Source organism: Antechinus flavipes, chromosome 4, assembly GCF_016432865.1.
Source record: "Antechinus flavipes isolate AdamAnt ecotype Samford, QLD, Australia chromosome 4, AdamAnt_v2, whole genome shotgun sequence".
NCBI lineage: Eukaryota > Metazoa > Chordata > Mammalia > Dasyuromorphia > Dasyuridae > Antechinus > Antechinus flavipes.
This window is the reverse complement of record NC_067401.1, coordinates 149,165,029-149,186,592: the sequence shown is the minus strand read 5'-3', so window position 1 is coordinate 149,186,592 and position 21,564 is coordinate 149,165,029. Positions and strand designations below refer to the sequence as shown.

At 41.8% G+C, this 21,564-nt stretch overlaps 2 protein-coding genes across 3 annotated transcripts in view; both read right to left on the bottom strand.

Moving 5' to 3' along the window:
• FDXR (ferredoxin reductase) overlaps positions 1–5,235 on the bottom strand; it is a 45,823-nt gene extending 40,588 nt beyond the window's left edge. Inside the window, exons 1-2 of one of the 2 annotated variants that reach the window (XM_051995152.1) lie at positions 4,193–5,235; positions 2,631–2,728 (exon numbers count right to left, since the gene is read on the bottom strand). In XM_051995152.1, coding sequence (XP_051851112.1) covers positions 2,631–2,728; positions 4,193–4,406 — 312 coding nt within the window. In that variant the 5' untranslated portion in view covers positions 4,407–5,235. The remainder of the gene's footprint in view (positions 1–2,630; positions 2,729–4,192) is intronic. The other variant, XM_051995151.1, reaches the window with a different exon arrangement.
• Positions 5,236–5,334: 99 nt separating this feature from the next.
• FADS6 (fatty acid desaturase 6) lies at positions 5,335–21,003 on the bottom strand. The gene is made up of 6 exons (XM_051995155.1): positions 20,524–21,003; positions 18,762–18,928; positions 11,704–11,884; positions 10,076–10,263; positions 9,329–9,508; positions 5,335–6,990 (listed from the first exon to the last, which is right to left on the bottom strand). The coding sequence occupies exons 1-6, from the start codon at positions 20,780–20,782 to the stop codon at positions 6,841–6,843; spliced, it is 1,125 nt and encodes a 374-aa protein (XP_051851115.1). The 5' UTR covers positions 20,783–21,003; the 3' UTR covers positions 5,335–6,840.
• Positions 21,004–21,564: the final 561 nt, after the last annotated feature.

The following is a 21,564-nucleotide window of genomic DNA, read 5'->3' as shown; positions in this document are numbered from 1 at the left end:
CCTGGCCATCCTAGTCCCCAGAATCTCTCCCTTCTGTTTCTGAATTCCATTAATGGTCTGCACCATTCATCTAACACTTTAATATATTCTGCCTTGATCCATCATTATTTTTTTCAGTTACTAGGGAACACTAATATATAAAATGAATTTTAATTTTTTATGAGTCTTTCATTTATAACATATCCAATCTTTCCTATTATTCTGAGCTCCACAAAGCCTGACCTGTCTTCTCTTTCTTCATTACAGTGCTTGAGCACGTGGTACTCATAGTCTATAATACCAAGTTGGTGATATACAATTTTTGCTAAAGATATTAAAATAAAGTACTTTGGAAAGATGCTTTTCTTTTAATTCACACCTTGTGATTTCATTGTTGTTGATCCCAATGGAGCTTTCTCTGCCAGTGTAGATCAGCAACTGTAGTACAATTTATAGATTTAAAGAGTTGCCTCCAGATAAGTAAAGAAATTTTCAAGTCATTAGTATGGATCAGAAGCAAAACTCAAATGCAAGCCTTCCTGACTCTAAAGCCAACTCTAAGCATCTGAGTATACTGTACATAAGAGTTGCTTCAATTTACTTTAAATGTTGACTTTACCTTTACATGTCCTATCTCTCTCTTGATTATAAGCTCCTTGAAGACAGGCAGGGATCCTGTCATATCTCTTTGGATAGCACGCAACATTATGTTCTCTAAAATAGGTATTAAGTAAATGTTTATTTATGATTTCCCAAACCAAGCCTTCTCTATCTCCTACCAAAGCTCCAGAGTTTATGATTTTCTTCTTCAATGTGGAACTCATAAAGGCTCAGAGCTAGAAAATCCATATTTGATAGGGAAGCCAAAATGCAGGGTTCAGAGTTGAGTCAGTGTTTGACTGATTCAACCTGATTGATTCCCCTACACTTTGAACTTTTTCTTGTGGCTTCTTTCATCATCTGCCCCTTCTGATGTAGCCAAGATTCACCTCTTCACATCAAGGAAATCTGTAATGCTGACGATGACTATAAAAAAGAAAAAATTACAAATACATTTCACGGTCATAAAAATGCTAGTTCCAGTGATTTATATGAGATATTCATCATTTGTGTTCAATTACAATATTACTCCCAGTCCTTTTGCATGCCTTTAGATGTGTTTTAGTTTACTTTTTTGGTAAGTTTATGTGAATATAAGTTTTTTTTTTTAATTCTTTAAATAACTTTTTATTGACAGAACCCATGCCAGGGTAATTTTTTTACAGCATTATCTCTTGCACTCACTTCTGTTCCAATTTTTCCCCTCCCTCCCTCTATCCCCTCCCCTAGATGGCAAGCAGTCCTTTACATGTTGAATAGGTTACAGTATATCCTAGATACAATATATGTGTGCAGAACTGAACAGTTTTCTTGTTGCACAGGGAGAATTGGATGCAGAAGGTATAAATAACCCGGGAAGAAAAACAAAAATGCAAGCAGTTTATGTGAATATAAGTTTTTTTTTTTAAAAAAACCTCTACTGTTTGTGCTTTTTTTAAAAATTTGAACCAAAGTGTAGAGCATAATTTACTTTCTCCAGATCTCATTAACCCTTGCCTGACATTCTGGGTTTCCTCAGCACTCCCACATTCTATTTCCACCATTAACTTGCCCTTTTTCCTGGGTTGCTTGGTAAGTATTCCTGAGGGGGATATATTGATTTCCCCATTTCCTCCAATATACCATAAGCTGCTTAAGGGCAAATACTATGTGGACTGTTTCATCCACATTGAGAGCACAATGTGGGCTTCTTTCTGGACACTTTAATTAGGCCATATTGGACTCTTCCTTACTGAATCCTACACCCCCCTGCCTCTCTCCCTCCCCCAGCAGGGAGATGCCCTGAGGCTCAAGGGGAACAGGCAGCCTTGAGGCTCTCCCCACCAAGGCCAATGACTCCGGCATAAAGGGCTCAGCCTTCAGCTACAAAGATGAATCAGAGAAACATGCTGGGGGGGGGGGGAGGAATGAGGGGAGAGGATGAACCATGAAGCATGGGCTGATCTGGGGATGGGAGACGGGTTCTCAGCTCACCTCTACCACCACCTAACTTGTGACTGAGCTACTCCTTTCACTTCTCTGAGTTCATCTGAAAAATAAACGGGCTCCATGAGATGGTCTCTGTGGCCTCTGGGAGTTTTAGAGTCTATGATCCTAAGGTTAGGGACTGAGGTGAAAGGACAGAGAAGAAAAGACAGAGAAGGCTTGGAACGGGAGCTGATTACAGAAATGGGAGTTGAAGAGAAAAGAGGCTAACTTAGGCATCCTCTCTCTCACACAGGCCAGAACTGGGGGATAGGAGGGAACACCCCACCCTACAGCATTGGCCAGATGTCTTCCTTCGGGGCAATCTGTGGTGCTCCAAGATGGACAGAGAAGAGGGGGCTGTGAGAGGAATCCATAGCAACAGGATCCTCGGGCTGGAGGAGTCCTGAGAGCTCATCCGCTGCAACACCCTGCTTTTACATAGGACAAGCCTGAAACTTGGGGATGTTTCCATCCAGCATCTGGGAAAGTGGCTAAATCTAGTTTCATGAGTAGGATGCTACAGAGATACTCTGACTCTAAGGAGCTGTGCCGGGGAAGAGGACACATGAGGAAAAGTCACATACCTTCAGCAGGTGCTGGGCGGTGTAAAAGCCAGCTGGGCCACTGCCCACCACACAGATGTGAGGGGCCAGCTCTAGGGTGGAGAGCAGCTGTCGGAAGCCTGGACGGGGGAAGGGGAGAGTCAGAGGCACCTCATCTCATGCCAAGCACATGCCCTCACGCACATTGGTGAACTTCAGCACAGCCTCCCAGACGCCACAGCTTTCTCCTCCTCCTCTTCTAGCCTATACTTTGTCCTGGGATCTTCCCTGTACCCAATCTCCAGCCATTTCTGTACCTCAAGGAAAGTCAGCAGCCCATGTAGGGAGAAGCTTTACTCAAGAAGCTTATCTCTATCCTTCATTCACTTGTTTGTCTATTTTTGTCTGTATCTTGCTCACACACACATCAACACACAGAGCCTTTATATCTCACCTCCACACATTCATTCACCTTTCTCTTCTATTCCTATCTTCTCTCCTCCTTCCCTCCCAAAGACCCAACACATTCATTCATCTCTTGCTACTCTGTTCCCTTCTTTCCTCTCCCTTCCTTCCCAAAGGTATCTTTTATCTTATCTCCACTTCATTCATATGTCTCTAATACCTCTTTTCTTTTCTTCCCCCCAAAGGACCCTCTATCTTCCCTCTTCACATTTATTCCTATCCTTATGTCTCTTCTTCTATTCTTCCCTCTCTATCTCAGAGTCCTTATGTCTCTCAGTCTACATTCATTCCTATCTCCCTTTTTCTGTTTTTCTTCCTTCTTCCCCACCAAAAGGCCTGTTTATGTCTCACACACATATACCCCTCCACAAATCCATTTCTATCCCTCTTTCCCATGTCTATTTCCCTTCCTCCCTCTCTTTTATATCTCATTTCCATGCATTTGTTCATCTATGTCCAGTTTTCATCATCCCTCCTCCCTTTTATTCATTCATATCTCTCTGTGTCTCTGTCTGTCTGTCTCTCTCTGATTCTCTCTGTCTCTGTCTCTCTGTCTCTCCCTGTCTCTCTCTCTCTCTGTTTCTGTCTCTCTCTCTCTGTCTCTGTCTCTCTGTCTCTCCCTGTCTCTCTTTCTGTCTCTGTCTCTGTCTGTCTCTCTCTGTCTCTCTCTCTCTGTCTCTCTCTCTCTCTGTCTGTCTGTCTCTGTCTCTCTCTCTAACTGTCTCTGTCTCTTCTCTCTCTCTCTCTCTCTCTGTCTCTGTCTCTGTTTCTGTCTCTCTCTCTTTGTCTCTGTCTCTCTCTCTCTCTCTTTCTCTCTCTCTGTCTCTCTGTCTCTGTCTCTGTCTCTCTCTCTAATTGTCTCTGTCTCTTCTGTCTCTGTCTCTCTCTCTGTCTCTGTCTCTCTCTCTTTGTCTCTGTCTCTGTCTCTCTCTCTCTCTCTCTTTCTCTCTGTCTCTCTCTGTCTCTCTGTCTCTGTCTCTCTGTCTCTCTCTTTTTCCCTCTCTCTCCCTCTCTCTCTCTTTCCCCTTGATCCTTAGAAATTCTCTATGCTTCTCCCCCACTTCTTGTATAATCCCCCCTAAATAAGGGAGAGAACGGTCTCCCTTCTGACCCCTACTCCATCTTCAAAAGGCCCTGACCGCGGGTCCGCGGGGCTGGACTCCGGCATCGAATAGCGTCTGACTTTCCTGGGGTGCCGTCGGGCAGGCAGGTCCCTTCTCGGTTTCTCCACCTGCAGATGATGATGAAGGGCTTTCTGTGGCTGGAGCTCCCCCCGCCCTTAACTTCCGCCCCCCATTGATGCGCGTTCTGCATCGAAGCGAGGGGCCGCAGCCCCAGCTCGGGGGGAGCCATGGAAGGCCAAGGAACACACCTGTAGGCTGGAGCAGCTGTGCTTCCTTCACCTTACGTCATTCGGTTTGCTTCGCCCCACTGACAGCCTTCTTTCTGTCACACCAGAGATCCCTTCTCACGCGGTCTCTCTGGGTAACTCCGCCCCTTTCGAAAACGCACCCAATCCTCGGGCTTTACCCTCCGTCATTCATAGCCCCACCCCTAGATTCCGCGAGACTAGAGGAGACTAACCACACGAAGTCCCGCCTTAATGTTTATTAGAGCCAATCACCAGGCTCAAGGGAAATAAAAGGCGGGATAACTTTCCTGCCTCCCAAGGGAATCACAGCCAATGAGCATTGACTGTTCTGGCGTCGTGGGTATTGGGCTCAAGACAGCCTTTCCCTGCTTTCTGTGTCAATGATTCCTCTCGGAAATTCGATCGAATCCAGTTCCACCCAATTCCAAAAAAGCCTCAGAATTGTCTGCCAGGCAAAGTGACTTAGGTCCCGGCCCTCTTTTAACTAACTCTTGTGCCCTGGAGCCTGCAGAACCCACCGGTTCCTTTGTTCCCCCTTCTTTGCTTTGACGAAAGGAAATAAGCATATATTAAGCTCCCACTGTGTGCCTCCGGAGTGTTTTACAACAAGCCTTGGAGTTGGAAACTATTATTTCCCTCACTTTACACCTGAGGAAACTGAGGCGGACAGCCCTGAAGCGTGTTACCCAGGATCACGTCCTCCTAGTCAAGTGCCCGAGGGGGGTCGCATTTGAATTCGGGTCTTCCTGCCCTTGGCCCGGGGTTGTGTTCACTGATTCTCGCAGCTGCCAAGGGGGAAACCGCGTGTGGTTGTGATAAAAACAGGAATAGAACCCAAGAGTCTGTGTCCTACCAACCTGCCTCCTGCTGCATCTTCCAGCAGTCAAATTAATAACCAGGAATCATTGGTCATATTATGGGATGGTTTTAATCATTAGCCAGGACCCTCTAACTTTGACCTTTCCCTACTGTCCATTCTTTATTTGGAAGATTAGCTACGTAATTAACTTGCCTCAGTTCTCAAGGCTTCTGATCCATCTACAAACCCATGTTGAGACCAATAGTAATTGTTAACGTGTATGTAGCGCTTTAAGATTTAGAGAGTGCTTTGCGCATGTTCCTTCAGTTGATCTTCACAGCGCCTGGGACAGGTTGCTATTATTGTCTCCATTTTGCCGGTGTGGTACCGTCTTGTACAGAGTAAGGATCTGAGATATGATTCCAACTCCCCTTTCCCTCTTCCAAGGATCTCGCTCCCTTACATCCCCTTGCTGGCTAAACAATAATAACACAGACACATCACATCTGAAAACTCTCATTTCCATTTTGCCTGAAAATGCTGCCCCAGCCCTCTTCCCCACCTCTATAAGAGAGAGGAGTGGAGTCTTCTTGTAGATAACTTCTGAGACCAAATGTGTCACAGCAAATCACCCTAAAGAGTAGTATTCTCCTCTTCCAAAAGAGTTTCCCTAAACCTAACGCTGAATTCCTGAGTTCTTCCCCCAAACCTTAGCATCCATTCCTCATCCCTCAATTGAATATTTAGAATTCCCTGCTCTATCCTGTAATTTATTTTTAAATTATTTCAATTGAAATCCTAGAGTAAATCATACCATACTTTTTAAGATTTAAGAATTTATACTTAAGGCTTACCAGCTCTAAGTATCTATCCCTGTTGTCCATCTTGGGGAAAGTGCTTAATCTGGATCTCTTTTGCCTTCTAATCCTACCCAGATTCTAGAAAGATACTGTGAGGCACAGAAAATGCTGAGCCAGCTTCTTGGGCTGATTCTTGCTTGCTTGCTTAAGCTGGGCTTCCCACAGTGTAGTGGCAGTTACAGCCTTGAAGTGGACTCCGACTACTGTGGGAAGGGTTTCTTGGTAACCCACAGGCCAGAACCTTCCTTTGTTGTCCTTTCTTTCCAGATGTCTCAGCAAAGCCTACACCCCTCATGAGCATTTCACATTCAGTCAGAAGGGAAGACGAGGATCAAGCTGATTTGTCCTAAGTTGAAGACTGTCTAAAGCATCGTGGAGAAGAATACACCATTCCCAAAAGAGCAGATCACCCCTCTTGCTGCCTACTCTATCTCCAAGTGCAAAGGGATTAACATGTTCCATAGGCCTCTTGAGCACATACCCACTTGAACTCTGGGGGAGGCACCCTGCTGGATGTGCTTCCTATTCAATACCCATCCCTCCCATCCCAAGATGGAAGGGTTAAAAAAGGAGACATTATTATCCATTCTAAAGGAGCTCTTCCTCAGTCTACCCAGAGCTCCAGGGAACAGAGAGAGGCAGGCTTAGGTTCTAGGGTGATGTCTGAGGATATTCCCAGCCGAAGCAGAAGGATCTTGAGCCAGAACCCTGGTGAGGGCAAAGGGACTGGGGAGACTTGTCAGTGAGGGAGCCTCCTCACTGGAGCCCCACTAGATCAGTGATGGGAGGGGCATGCACCATGAGCTCCTCATATTTGCTCAAAAAAAGCCCAAATCTTGACAGGTAGGAGTCCTCATTGTATGGCAGATGGTTTTTTTGAAGGAATTGAGACACCACTGGCTTCACCTAGAAGAAGAGGGGGAGTGAACAAAAATTAATAAGATTGAGATCTAGTAATTTGCTCAAAGGGCAACTCCACCTCTACTCACCTCCTTTTCACATGCTAATTTGTTTAGTCGAACTCTAGTTCAGAACCCAGAAAATGAGGGTATTTAGTCCCAACAATCAAAAGAAATGATTATAGAATCATAGAATTAAATCTGGAAAGGCCCTTGGGGGTCATCTAGTACAACCCTTGTGTTTTACAGATGAGGAAACTGAGGGCCAGATACATAATATGGCTTGCCCAAAATCATACAAGACAGGTAATAAGTAACAAAACCAAGATTAGATCCTGACTATTGGATTATAAATCCAACATCCTTCATTGAACAGAGAAGTCATTTCCTTCAACAACCATATGAAGGTTCTAGGACAGATTTATAAGGGATCCCTAACATGGTGGCACTACTTGTCCCAAATACCAGAAATAAATCCATTGTTCCCAGGCCATTGAACAGAGTTCCTAGAAGTTTAATTCCCTATTGTTCTCTTCCCTTCTACTATTAAAGCCAAGCAAGACTGATCACACTCTGAGGCTCCTTGACCTGAAGAATTCAAGACAAACCATCTTTTATACCCACTAAATGAATCTCATATTTGGTGACCCCTCTAGCTTCCTGAAAGAACTACCAAAATAGTATCCTGCACATAGTAAGCAAATGAAAGATGTTTATGCAAGTTGAATTTGAGATTAAAAATTATAGGGATTGTTTTATCTCAAAGGAAAAGTGGATTAGAAGGTTGGGAAAGAAATGCTATTTGTTCTCCATCACAACAGAACTCAAAAGAAAAAAAATTTCCTATCAGCTGCAATAGCTTGAGTTGGACCTGGCTCCAAGATGATTAATAGAAGTCATGGAATCCCTGATTCTAGAGATTCCTTCATTTATTCACCAGAAAATTATTGTTTCTTATGGGCCAGGCACTGGGAAGACACAGATAATTATGAAATAGTCCGTGTACTCTAGGACCTTATATTCTTACTCCATCTCAGGATTCTGCTTTTTTTTTTTTTTAACCAGTTGTTCTCTATTCCTTTCTCCACCTCATCTCTGACTCCAGGCCTCAATGGCTTTCTTCAAATCTCAGCTTCTGCAAGAAGCCCTCCCAGCTCCCTTTTAATGTTAGTGCCTTTCTTCTAAGGTCATCTTTAATTTACCCTGAATGTTTTGTCCATACATGATTATTTGTATATTGTCTTTCTCATTAGATCATGAGCTTCTCTAGGGACAAAGATTGTGTTTACCTTTCTTTATATTTCCAGAACTTAGCACAGTGATTGACACATAGTAATTACTTAACAAATGCTTGCTTTTTATTGATTATTGGAATGAGGAAAATAAACATTTAAGTGCCAGGCAGTGTGCTAAGTGCTTTACAATTATTATCCCATTTCATTCTCTTTCTACCCTGGAAGGTAAGTGCTATTATTATTCCCATTTTGCTGTTGGGGAAACTGAGGCAAATAAAGGTAAAGGGATTTGTCCAGGGTCACAAAGCTAATATTTGTGTGAGGCCAGATTTAAATTCAAGTCTTTGTAAATCCAAACACAGTACTCTATCCACTGTACCATACAAGTGCTTATTGGAAAATATTTAAGAAAAGGCTTACAAGAAACATGGGAAGACTTATATGAACTGATGCAAAGGGAATTGGGAAGAACTAGAAAAATAACAGACATAGTATCTACAACAATGGAAGAAAAAAACAGCAATAATATCAAAAATAGAAATGAAATGTCATGAAATTATAATGATCAAACTTGATCCCAAAGAAGAAAAGCTTCCTCTCTCCTACCTTTGCACTCATACTATGGGTATATATAAAGTAAATTGGTTGATGTAATGCCTCTTTTTAATAAAAAAGACTTTTTTCCCCTCTTTCCTTTTTGAAATTATTCATTAGAAGTGATGGTTCTTTGGGAAAGAGAGGGAAAGATTTTTGTTTTATCTACACTTTGTATCCGTAAGCACATAACACAATGTTGGGCGCATAGTAAGTGCTTAATAAATGCCTGTTGATTGCTTAATTGATTTAGAAACCCAATGATATCAATAATTTTTAAGTGGGGTTGAAGCTGTCAGTTTCCCCAATGTAGAGGCAGTGAGCAGAACCAACTCTAAACACCTATGCCCCAGAATGATTTCTACTGGACCAGTTTCTCAAGTCCCCCTAACTGCTCTTCTCTGCCCCAGCCTTGTTCCCCCTAACCCTAATTCTTTTCTTCCCTTCTCCACACCATTTTCTCTCTTGTTCTTAGCTCTTTGCTGTCCCTATCCCTTTTTTTTTTTTTTTTTTTACCTTTAGACACATGTTGTCAGAGAGTCGGGGGAAGAGGTGATGTTCCACGTGGCAGCTGATGAGGGAATGGCCGAATGTCCAGTCCAGGATGGGATTTCGTGGCAAGTTGAGCACTCCAAAGCTCATCATCTGGATCCTCCGAGGCTTTTTATCCAAGGAGAACATGGGCAACCCGATGTGCTATGATACACATTCAAAGAGACAGATACAACCATACTCTGAGATTGTAGCCCTTTCCCAGCCTGAGGAAAGACTCACATTGACCCCCCCTAGGCTGGGTTGCTTTCCTTTGACTTGCTTTCAAGGATTCCTTTCTTGGAGCCACAACCTTCTGAGATATTTCAACCTAGTCCTGAATTTAAGAGCATTCACCAGTTGTTCTAGGTCTCCTATTTATTCTTTTCCCCCACCCCTTGACATCCATACCCTCCCTAGAGACTTCCAAACCTAGCTGGTCTCTTTTCGCCTCTTTTCCCCAAATCCTTTAGAGCAGTAATGTTAAACTCAAATAGAAATGGGGCCACTCATCCATACATAAAGATCTCTTCCAATTAAAGCTTGAATTAATTTTTTAAAGTAATATCTATTTTTATTATAGTTTTAATTGTTTTGTTAAATATTTCTCAATTTAATCTGGTTTAGCTGTACTTAAGAATGTTACCAAAAGCAAGGGCAGAGTGTTTGGAATCTCTGCCCTAAAGAACACTTTCCTCCCATCCTCCAGAAAGTTAGGGAGGAATGCCTTACCTGGAAGATGTTGACATGAAGGTAGGGATGAGCCAGCAGGCCCCGTGTGATAAACATGCAGAGAAGAGCAAACATGGGTGACTGGAATCCAGAGACTTTGATCAGCAGCCAGTAGTGAGAGAGTAGCCCCAGTGACATGAGGCACAAGGTCCGAATTGCTATCCTGGGCTCTACATTTTTCAGCAGCCCTTTGGGAAAGAGTAATGTGAGACAAATGTGCTTTCTTCTAAGCCCCATTCAAATCTCCAAAAGACTAGAAGAGCAAGTGAAGACTAAGATGGTAGAATAGTTGATTTAGAGATCTAGAAAGGACCTGCGTGGTCATTTCTTCTACCCTATTAATTATTTAATGTGGATCACATATCTGAAGGCATAAAGTCTGACTTCTGATCATAAGACTAAAGATTTTAGCCCCTTCATAGTCTAATTATTTAGGCCACTTTAGAACAAAGTAGATAGAATGCTGGAGTGAAGTTAAGAAAAATCATCTTCCTGAGTTCAAACTGGTCTCAGACATTTCCTAGCTGTGTGACCCTGGCCAAGTCACTTAACCCTGTTTGCCTCAGTTTCCCCATCTGTAAAATGAGCTGGAAGAGGAAATGGCAAACTATTCTAGTATGTCTACCAAGAATACCCAAAAGGAATCACAAAGATCAAATATGACTGAACAATAACAACAAAATTAATTTTTAAAATAAGAAAATTCAGGGAAGTGACTTGCTTAAGGTTACACAGAGAAAGCAACAGAGCTGGGATTCATCTTCAGATTCTGTCATCAAACCCAACCCCTCCACATACACTCTACCCTACTAATGGCCATAGGAGACAGAACACAGGATAAGGAATCAAATGGCTAAAGTTCTAATCTCGGCTCTGTCACTGACAGGTTGTATCATCTTGAACAATTCAAATTCACTCAAATGTTTCCTCAAATATAAAGTGAAGAAGCTGGACTAGATCATCTTCCTGCTTGAACATTCTCTGATTTCTTCCTAGGCTGAGGGAACCCTTGGAGCTCAGTTGTAGAATTGAGAGCTAAAAAGGATTTTAAGGACCATACAATTCAGTCCCCTCATGTGACAGACAAGAAAATGTAGAGAAACTGAGTGAACACAGAGCTAAGATCTGAATTTAGGGCCTCTAGCTCCAACCCCTCTGTTCCTATATCAGATACACTTAGTGAATTAAGTGATATTTAATGGAGATGGTGCAAGGTAAAGAATTCAGACCTGCCATAGGCCATAGAATAAACAGGCACATTATTAAAAGGACACAAGTGCTGTAGAGGACTTTTTTCCTCCTATATCTCTGGCCCCCTGCCCCAAATACAGTTCCAGCATCATCAGGGATTTCTCCCAGTTGGTGTATAAAGACTGCTCTAGGATCCTGCCCCAGTATTCAAAGGCTTTTAGCCCATCCTCTCTCAGCCCAATAATCCAAAACTATAGCTATTCTATCTGAGCCGAGAACAAGACCTAGAAGTCTGGGCTCCCAAACTATTTCATAAGCTACCTCCTTGAAGATGGTAGGGGAATGGAGAATGTGGTGCTCCTTTTCCAAGGAGGTTCCTTAATTTTACTCAGGGATGAGCCCCGGGAATTTTGAGACTGGTCCTGGGGAGTACCCACCAAGTGCCACCAGAGGGGTGATGATGGGTATCATCAATGGAGCAAAGAACATGTAGACATATCGATTCAGGAGAGGCAACTTCCATGTACTCGAATCCCCCAAACCCACCACATTGGTGTAACCATGATGTAACTTCACGTGTCCATGTGTGGCCTGTTCAGCTGTGAATGAAGTGCACACCTGTGGAACATAAGAGTAGAGAAATGGAACAATAAATGTGCCAAGAACATCGGCATGGGAACACAAGACCTTCTTGGGCACAGGCTAACACATGGGTGCTCTGCAATTCCTCAAGCCTACCTGAGAACTTTTGCATTTATAGTTAGGTTCCCATTATGAACATGCATAAAGATTTTTATGGTTTTTTTTTTCTCCTGGCTTTTCAAAATGATTTGTGATTTCATTATAGTATCTTTACTATCCTAATTCTGCTTAGAACTCTTTGGGTCTGCATCAGTTAAAAGGCAGGCTCAATCCTGAATGTTCCAGGAAGCTTAAGTCGACCAATCTGATATTGAAGATGTATATGGATTGTATATAAGACTAATACACCATTGGATAATTAATTACACAAATTGCATAGCAACAGAACTAGAAATTTGGTGGAAATCTCTGCAGACAGAAAGGAATAAAGAAGGGCAAAAGCATGGAGAGACCCCCCAGGACTCTTTAAGTAGATGAAGAAGTCTGAATGCATGATAGGAAGTTAATGCTTTCGTTATATGCAAATATATGCAAAAGTTACAGAGCACAGTACTCCCTAGAAGCTTTTATCTAGGCCAATAATTTTTATTTATTTCAGATTTACTCTCCTGCCCACCTTCAAGAGGAATTGAGGGAGTTTGTCCTTTAAACAGAATGCATGTGTCAAAGCATTAATAATGCAAATTAAAAGAATTTCACAGCAAGCAAATTGGCAAAGATTGGAACTAGCAATATGGGAAGAAGACAGGCACCCTGATGTACTTTTGGTGGAGACATAAAGTGATCCAGCCATTCTAGACTTCAATTTGAAATTATTCAAGAAAAGTGACTAATTCATTTATACATTGTGATGCACTGATCTTGCATATTCCCCCAAGGAAATTAAAGGCAGAAATAAAAATCTAATATACACCAAAAGTTCATAGCAGATGTGGTTTTCTGGTTTTTTGGTTTTTAGTAATGAAGAGCCAGAAACAAAGAAGGGAGACCTTTTGGGAATGTCTGAAAAATCAAAGTATAAGAATGTAATAGATGATTATACCCTGAAAAGGATTCTGGGAAATCTGGGAAGAGTTGTATGAATAGACTTAGTGAGAAATAAGTTAAACCAAGAGAACAATATGAATAATCACTACAGCATGAACAGATTCCCAAAAGGAAATTGTACCCTGAATGATGATTAAAACAAAACAAAACAAACAGTGAAAGTCCTGAAGAAGAGATGATTTGTCAAACCTTCTTCTGGCAGAAAAGTGCGTAACTATGGAGCCAGCATACTATATGTACATTGTCAGGCCATCTCTGCTAGGATATTTTTTTCTTAATCACTTTTTTCTTTGTCATAAGGGATGATAAAATCTGGACAGATGGGTAAGAAATGATTTTGATGTAAAACCAAAAGTCATCAATAAAGTACATTTAAAATGGAAAACAATACATTTAGGGGCAAGACAGAATAAAATTTCTCTAGGAATACCACCTATTTAAGATGATGGAAATGCTATGGTTGAGCAAAAAATGTGGTGCTCTAAATTTTCTGGCAGCAAAGACTAAAAGAGAAACAAGTGATGTTACATAGTTTTAATATTTTCTATTTGTCTCTCCTGATAAGAGAAAGCATTCAAATTAATCTTCTGGGATAACATTCTTCCTCACACTAAACCCAAGAAGAAATTTTAGTTTTATACAAAAAAAATATTCTGTTACAAAACGGACAGTATTATAAACTGGTTTTACAGAGAAGACTAACATTCTGATCAGACCAGTGATTTTTTTTATCCACTTTCTAAAAGGTGAAATTTCTGAAGGGATCTAGACAAAGCCTTAAGAGATAATTGATGTCTGTACTCTAAGCAAGGTCAGAAAATTTCGATCCTTGTGGATAATAGCTCACAGGAGGCTTCAAGCCTTCACCATAACATGTGACTGGGCTTATCACAAAATAAATAAAAGTTGTCATCTTTGTACCTGACTTTGACCTTGTATCCTAGAGGAATGTGGTAGTATAATAGAGATTTGGGCTTGGAGAATGGAATTTTCTGACATAAAAAAGTTTTTAAGTAAAAATTAATTTCAGAAGCATCCTTTATTGTTCCCATCCTTAATATTGCATCCTAACTTGCCTATGAAATAAAAGACATTTTAATTGTGCTTTAAAGTTTGCAAAACCTTTTATATACATTTGGTCTTCAAAATAATGCTACGAAAGTTAAGTACTACAGATCTCACACACACATATACACACAGGCACACACACCAGCCTATGTGAAGGCTAAAATGATGGTCTTAACTATAGGCTATGGATATGTGATTTTTAGAGACTTTGGGAGCCCCCTCTCTTGATACAAATTGGTACTTTTTCTGTAATCTCAGATGTTTCTTGCAACTATTTCCTCTTTATATATATGATTGCAATGGGCTCTCATTGGTTTCCCCACTTCCCTGCCTCTTTCCTCTATAATCTGATGCTATCCAAACTGCCCAGATAATCTTTCCAAGGTATGGTTCTGATCCAGTCACTCCTTCATTTGAAAACAAAACAAAAAAACACCATCAACTGGATTCTTGTTGTCTCTAAAATAAAAACAGTAATAAATGCCTTTACACTGGCATTTCAGGGTCCTCATATTCTGGTTCCAACCTCCCTTTCCAGACTTAATTCACATTCCTTCCTATTTAAACAATCAACATTAGTCTCTGAAATCAATATGTCCATTTCAACCTTCTCCTACAGACTTTTTTTTTCCAAGGCAGTTTGGCAGGAACAATTCCATATGCTAAGCTTTCTATCTCTCTAACTCTGTTTATTTCAGAATAATGGTGTCAAACCCAGTTAGAAATGGGGGTTACTCATCTGTAAAGATGCCCGTAGACTGCACATGGACTTAGTTTTCAATGTAATATTATCTATTGATTTATTTTGTTAAATATTTCTCAAAGTCTAATCTGGTTCAGGCTGCACTCAACTACCTGCTTGACACTTCTGCTTTAGAGCAAGGATTCCTAATGTGAGGTTTGTGGACTTATTTAATATGCTTTTGTTATTGTTCAGTTGTTTTCAGTCTGTCTGACTCTTTGTGATCCCATTTGGGATTTTCTTTGCAAAGATGCTGTATTTTCTTCTTCCACTCATTTTACAGAGGAGGAAACTGAGGGAAACAGGGTTAAGTGACTTATGCAGGGTTACATAGCTAATGTTTAAGGTCACATTTGAACTGAGGTCTTCCCTGATTCCAATCCCTGCACTCTATCCACTGCACCATGTCATATGCCCCCTAACTTATTATATCAATGCTAGTTTATGATGATTATGGCTGAAATTCTCTTAAAGATTCAGCTCAAATTCCACTTCCTCCATAGAGTCCCACCCAAGTGAGAACATTCTCTCCAATCTGGATGGTTTTGTCTCCTAGTAGAATATAAACTCGGTGAAGATAAGAACATTATCACTTTTACATCCAATCCAGGTACATGGTGATAAATGCTTCAAAAATATTTGTTGGATTTAATTAAATAAGTTCAGGCCCAAAGATGGCCCCAAAGAGTCGCTAGAACAAATATATACAGTCCTTACATAAATTTTATAAATAGTCTCTAATTTCTTCACATTCCTCCAGCCCCTCAGGATTGAGGAAATGGGTGAGGAGCTATATAATGAAGGAACTCTTTCCTTAAACTTCATTTTAGTTGAAATTTTCAGGTGGCTTCAAATCTATTGTGAGATTTTTGAGTAACAAGGCATTATAGGGAGTATTGTTTATATTACCAGAATCCTATTTTTTGTACAGCTAGCCTTGAGGAGAGATTTGGACAAAATTTGCCTATCAGGAATAAGCTTATCCTTTTTGAGATCATAATGCAGTAAAAATTACATTCAATAAAGGGCTGTTAAAAAAAAACATAGATTAAAAATTAATAGGAAGAAGCTTAAAAGGACTCTTACTGTTTGGTATTCTTCCCATTCCCATCTCTTTTTGCAAGTCAAAAATATATCTAAAATTAGAATTGTTCCCAAAGGACTTCAGGATAGAAGCTTCCATTTCCTACAGTGCCGGGTACATAGTAGGTGCTTAATTTTTTTTTAAATTAATTGATCAATTACTATGCTTGGCAATAGGCGAGTCCTAAAAAGAAATTGTCCCAGCCTCGGAGAACTTACATTCTCTTCTAGGAGATACAATGTATAAACAGATAAACAACAATGAGATAATATGAGGATGGAGAAGACACAATCTGGGGGTTTAGGAAAGGCTTCAGTAAAAATCTGGCACATGAAGCTGAAATTCTAAGAGGAGGAGGCTAAGGAGGGAATGCATTCCAGGCATGGGGAACAGATAGTACAGAGACAGGGTGAGGGGAAACTTAGTTCTGGGGACAGCAAGTAGGCCAGTTATGCTGGAATACTAAAAATGTGAAGAGGAGGAGTGGGAAAGCAGTCTGGAAAGATAAGGCTGGAGCCACAGAGTGCAGAGATTTCCAGTTACGCATTTTTATCTCAGGCTTCAACTGGCCACGAGGTGGCGTCATAGTACACCGAGCGCTGGGCTGAGAGTCAAGAATACCCGAGTTCAAATATAACCCCAGACCATTACCAGTTATGTGATCTTTGGACAAGTCAATTAACCTCTGACTCATTTTCCTTGACTATAAAATGGGAATGAGAATAATATTATATTTATATACATATATGTATATGTACAAACATACATAAGTATGTATGAATTTATAGAACTCTATCTATAAGTCAATACTCTATAGCCTTAGAGAATTACCTTGAGCACTGAGAAGTAAAGTGACTTGCGTAAGATCACAGAGCCCCTTTGGGAGAAGTAGGACTCCAATGAGGGTCTTCCTGGCTTCAAGGTCAGTTTTCTATCCACTATCCCATTTTTCCTTTCAGAAAATTTTTATAAAGGGCCAGAGGAGATCATATAAAATTACAAAGTGTTACACAAATATTTACCCATCATAGGTGAATTCTTATCAGTAAACAGTAATCACATACACAGCATTAGCTATTATATATATGATATACACACGTATATTATAAAAACTACAGCTATATAGTTAGCTACTGCAAGCACATTCAATAGGGGAAGAGAATGGGTTACCATAGGTAGCTATCCCTAATTTCTCTTGTTTTGCTTTTCTCCCTGTATTTTTGAGGCAAACCTCCAGAGAGATCAAAGAGATAATTGTATTTTTGATCCTCGTAGTCCATTTTAGCAAGTTTCCCAAGGCTTGGACCCATGGGTGGAGACTAGTTCTCTCATTCAATAGGCTAAAGACCAACCCCAGCCCCAGAATACCAAATTGGATTTGTTATTAAATTGAAAGGAAGAGGAACAAACATTTATTAAGCACCACTATGTGCCAGGCACTGGAATAAGAACTTTGTAAATATTATCTCATTTGAGTCTTACAATAATCCTGGGAGACGGGGGTATTATTATCCCCATTTTATAGCCCCTACCTCTCAGGGTTATTATTACCACAACAATACATCAAACTTGATTTGTAACTTTTTAAAAATTTCTGCAGTGTAAATGTTCACAATGAAAATTTAAAAATTGGCTCATATGTCTGGTTTGAGCTGGCTTCAGCACATTCCTGTCCTCAAGATAGACAGAATGTCCTATTTTAAGATGAGAAAACTAAGGTTCAACATAATAGTAGAGTGACTTATCCATGGTTTTAGTAAATAATGGAGCCCTAACTCAAAATGCAGGTTTATATATTCCTAATCCACAGCTCTGAACATTATTCATGCCATTTTTCCATTGACCCCTTAAGGATGAATGTCTCTAGGCTCTGTTTTAAATAATCAGCACTCATATTTATTGGACAGTGCAAGAGGAGAACTCAGGATTCTAGGCAGCTAAGTGACACAATGTGTAGAGTACTGAATCTGGAATCAAGAAGATTTGAATTCAGATCCAGTCTTATACACTGAATTTTGAGCACATCACTTTATTTTTGCCTGCCTATGTTTCCTCATCTTTAAAATGGGAATAATAATAGCACCTACATCCCACAATGGTTTTGAGGATCAAGTGATTTAATATTTGTAAAGCATCTTGCCTACCTTGACATGCTATATAAATGCCAACTATAATAATTATTATTATTCAAAGGAGAGCTACATAGAGAAAATTGTTAATTTAGTAGAAGTTGAAGACAGAAAGAACTTATTCAAAGATCATGGAAATCTTAGCCAGGAATGGGCTAAGTACAGATCTGGTTTCTATAATTGCCAGCCTGGAAAATAAAATCTCAAAAATCATCAGCTTCAAGAGAAAATACTTTTTTAATTCCAATTGAAGCAACTCTCCTAAGAGCATTTCCTTGCTACCACAAGGAAGGGATGAGTGTTGTATTATCCTAGCTGAAGTCAAACCTCAAGTTCTCAGGTATTGGATCAAAGGAAAGCAGGAAATCTATCAAGTTGGATCTTTCCCATCTTTCCCCATGATACTCTACTAGCAAAATTGTAAAATAATACTCTGAGAGCTGTAGTTAGACAAGGGGCAAGCCACAAACTTGGATATGCCAGTTGAAAACCTCTAGTGAGAGGAAGTTCCAAGTGTTTATCAGCTCAGTGTCACAGCAAGAATAGCAACCACACTAGAATTAAAGAAGCTCCAACTATTTACATACACACCATGCTTATAGAGTATGTCCACATTATATACATCACAATTAATATACACACACTCTATATCTTCATCCCACCTTTAGTCATGTACACATACTGCTAGAATTGCCCACACATATCCACATTACATTTGCTTGAATACTTGGATTCATATAGGCTGTCCTATGCATAGTCCTAGAAACCCCGTCCCCTCCTTACTTCCACAAAGAAGAGCACCCAAAATCTGCTCCAGTGTTTGGAGTTGCTGAGGGCACCATGGCTGGCCAGATGGCTACCCTTGACTGTAAATGTGTGATGGACCACTCCCAGGATGATGATTCCTAAGGCAAAGATCAGGGTACTTTGGGATCGAAGACACAGGAATCCTGCATGAGAATAGGAAAAAATGAAGGGGGGGGGGAACAAAACATGAAATCAGGATCAGTATGAGATTTCAAGACCAAGATCAAAGACCTAGAAGCAAAGAGTTCAAATTCTACCATTGTCATCAACGTCCATCCTGGGAGTCTCACTTACTCCAACACTCAGGTTCTCTATTAGAGAGGGGAAAAGTTTTAATTAAAAAGATTCTTCACACTAATCCCACTCTAGCTTCTATGTATTTTCCACTTCTCCCTGAAGAACAGATCTTCTAGCTGGGGGGGAAGGGAAGGAAGTTGGGATGTGGGGGTGGGCAATGAAATATGTTCTCACTCTGGACAGTGATATGTTTCCAAGATTCCTACATTAGAGCTGGAAAAGATCTCAGCTATCACCTAGCCCAACTGCCTCATTTTACAAAAGAGGAAACTGAGACACAAAAAGGTTTAGTCAATTGCCCAAAGTTATTCAACATAGTAGTGGCAAGGTCAGGATTAAAACCTGAGCCTCTTCTGATCAGCTTTGGACATTCACTCTTAATCCCCTCCTTCTTCCCTCCCTAGAACATAGGGTAAACTCTAGGGATAGGTGTAAGGAGGGGCTGAGGATGAGGATCAGCCTGCAAGATGCAGACCAAGGAGACAATAGGGTTCCCATCCTGAATGTTCCATCAGCAGTAGCAGGAAGGGATAGTATCCAGAGATAATTTTATTGGTTCTGAGTCCTACATTTAGCATCTCCGATCTTTGCAGCAACCTAGATCCTCAGGTAAATATTCTCCTTCCTTCTCCCATTTCTCCTCATTCCCTCACTTTTTCCTCTGAATCCCCTTCCTATGCTCCGATTCTACAAAGTTCCCCACCATTTCTCACCTCCTTCCTCCTGCTTGTGCCCTCCCTTCCTTCTCTCTTCCTTACCCCAGCCTGCCAACCCAACCTAATATTCCCATCTGCCTCCCCTCTAGAGCAGCTGACCTATAGCAGGGTCAAGTTCAGACTTATAGAAGAGGGGAATCGAGTCTCAGCCCCTGCCCCCATGCTCAAAGATCCCTTGGAGAAGCCTAGAGACTTTGAGACCAATGGAGAACAGACTACAAGCTCAACTTCTGATCCTGGACCTCTCTTCCGTCGTCCCCGCCAGAAGCTCAGGGAGGGCTAACAATTCTTTTCCCAACCCCCAACAAGGACAGGAAGATTTGAGAACAGGTCAGCCCGAAACCCGCAGTGATTGCAGCTGTATTTGCTGCTCTTCCTGGCGGCCTCATTCAGACCAAAGGAAATTAAAGCTATAGAGAAAGGGGCAAGGTGTAATTCCCGGGGGGAAGGAGACATTTCATTCATCCCAAAGTCCACCCAGGAACATTTCGCTAATAAAGTCCGCCCTCCTTTCCCCTGTCCACATCCAACACAACCTCCCTTCTCCCTCTCCCCATACTCCTCCTCCCCACTCGGAGAAAAAAAACCAGGCTGTGCTAACCCCTTCGGGGCCTGATTCTGCAGAACAGTGACCTTCCCTGCCCCCACGGCGCCTAGAGGATCGATCCGAGCCTCCCGGCGCCCTGCTGCTTGGCACCAGCTAGGTAGTGCCCCCGACTCCTCACCTAAGGGCAGAGCGAGGAAGTTCAGAACAAGGATGAACCAATCCAGGCCGTGCCGCTCCCACCAACTACTCTTCTTCACCACCTCCTGGACCAGTGCCTCCAGTTCTCCCATCAGCATCCCCTCTTTCCTGAGCCCTGCGTGTCCAGGATCGCTGCAGCTGTCATTGCAGGCTGGGGACTCGGGTGTCCCGGTTTCTTTCATCGTCTGTTGATTGGAACTCAGGCTCTCCGAGACCCTTCTCCTTTCCTCCGGTTCCATGTCCCATAAGAGGACACCGGACACCGGCGCGAAAAGAAGTTGGGGGAGGGACAGTGGGCTCCCACCGGAAGGGCTAGATGAGTACCGGCGCTGCTGAAAGAGGGAAAAGAGCAACCAACAGGGGTCCAGGTGAAGCGTCTGACCAGTGGGCCACAGCTACTGGCACCACAGCTGAGAGCGGAGGAACCCGGGAAAGAGGTAAAATAGAAGCATCCGAAATGGGGCGGGAGGCGGGCACAGGGGCGGGGCTGCTGCTCGGGAGCCGCAGAGATTGGGAATTGGGGGAGGTGAGAAGAAAAGAGGGGCGGAGTCCGATACTCAGGATGCAAAGCAAGGAGACAGTCCGGGGGAGAAGGAGCGAGTCTGGACCTGCGGGTTGCTACCTGCTCTCCTTCAACCCCAGTCCCTGAATTGACTTGCGAGAGAGTGACTAATCGAGGAAGCGACGGGAGGACAGGTGGTTTGTGGTGGAAAAGGACTATCTTATATATCTATCACCTGCGACCCCGGAGGAACCACCTTCCAAGCCTCTGGGAACATACGAAGCTGCACCCAAGACAGTGACAAGAAAGGCAGGAATTAGAAACTGTCCAGATTTCACGAAGAGGGATGAGTAGGCAGCAGAAGGATCTCTGGGCAAAAGAGATTACCACCCTAGGGACTTCTAAAGTTTTTTCTGATGCTAGCTCCTCTTCTCAGCCGTCTTCAGAAACTAAACCGAAACAGACAGCAGCAAAAAGGTCATAATCTGTGTCAAAGATGGGAACCAGGGATAAACTGAG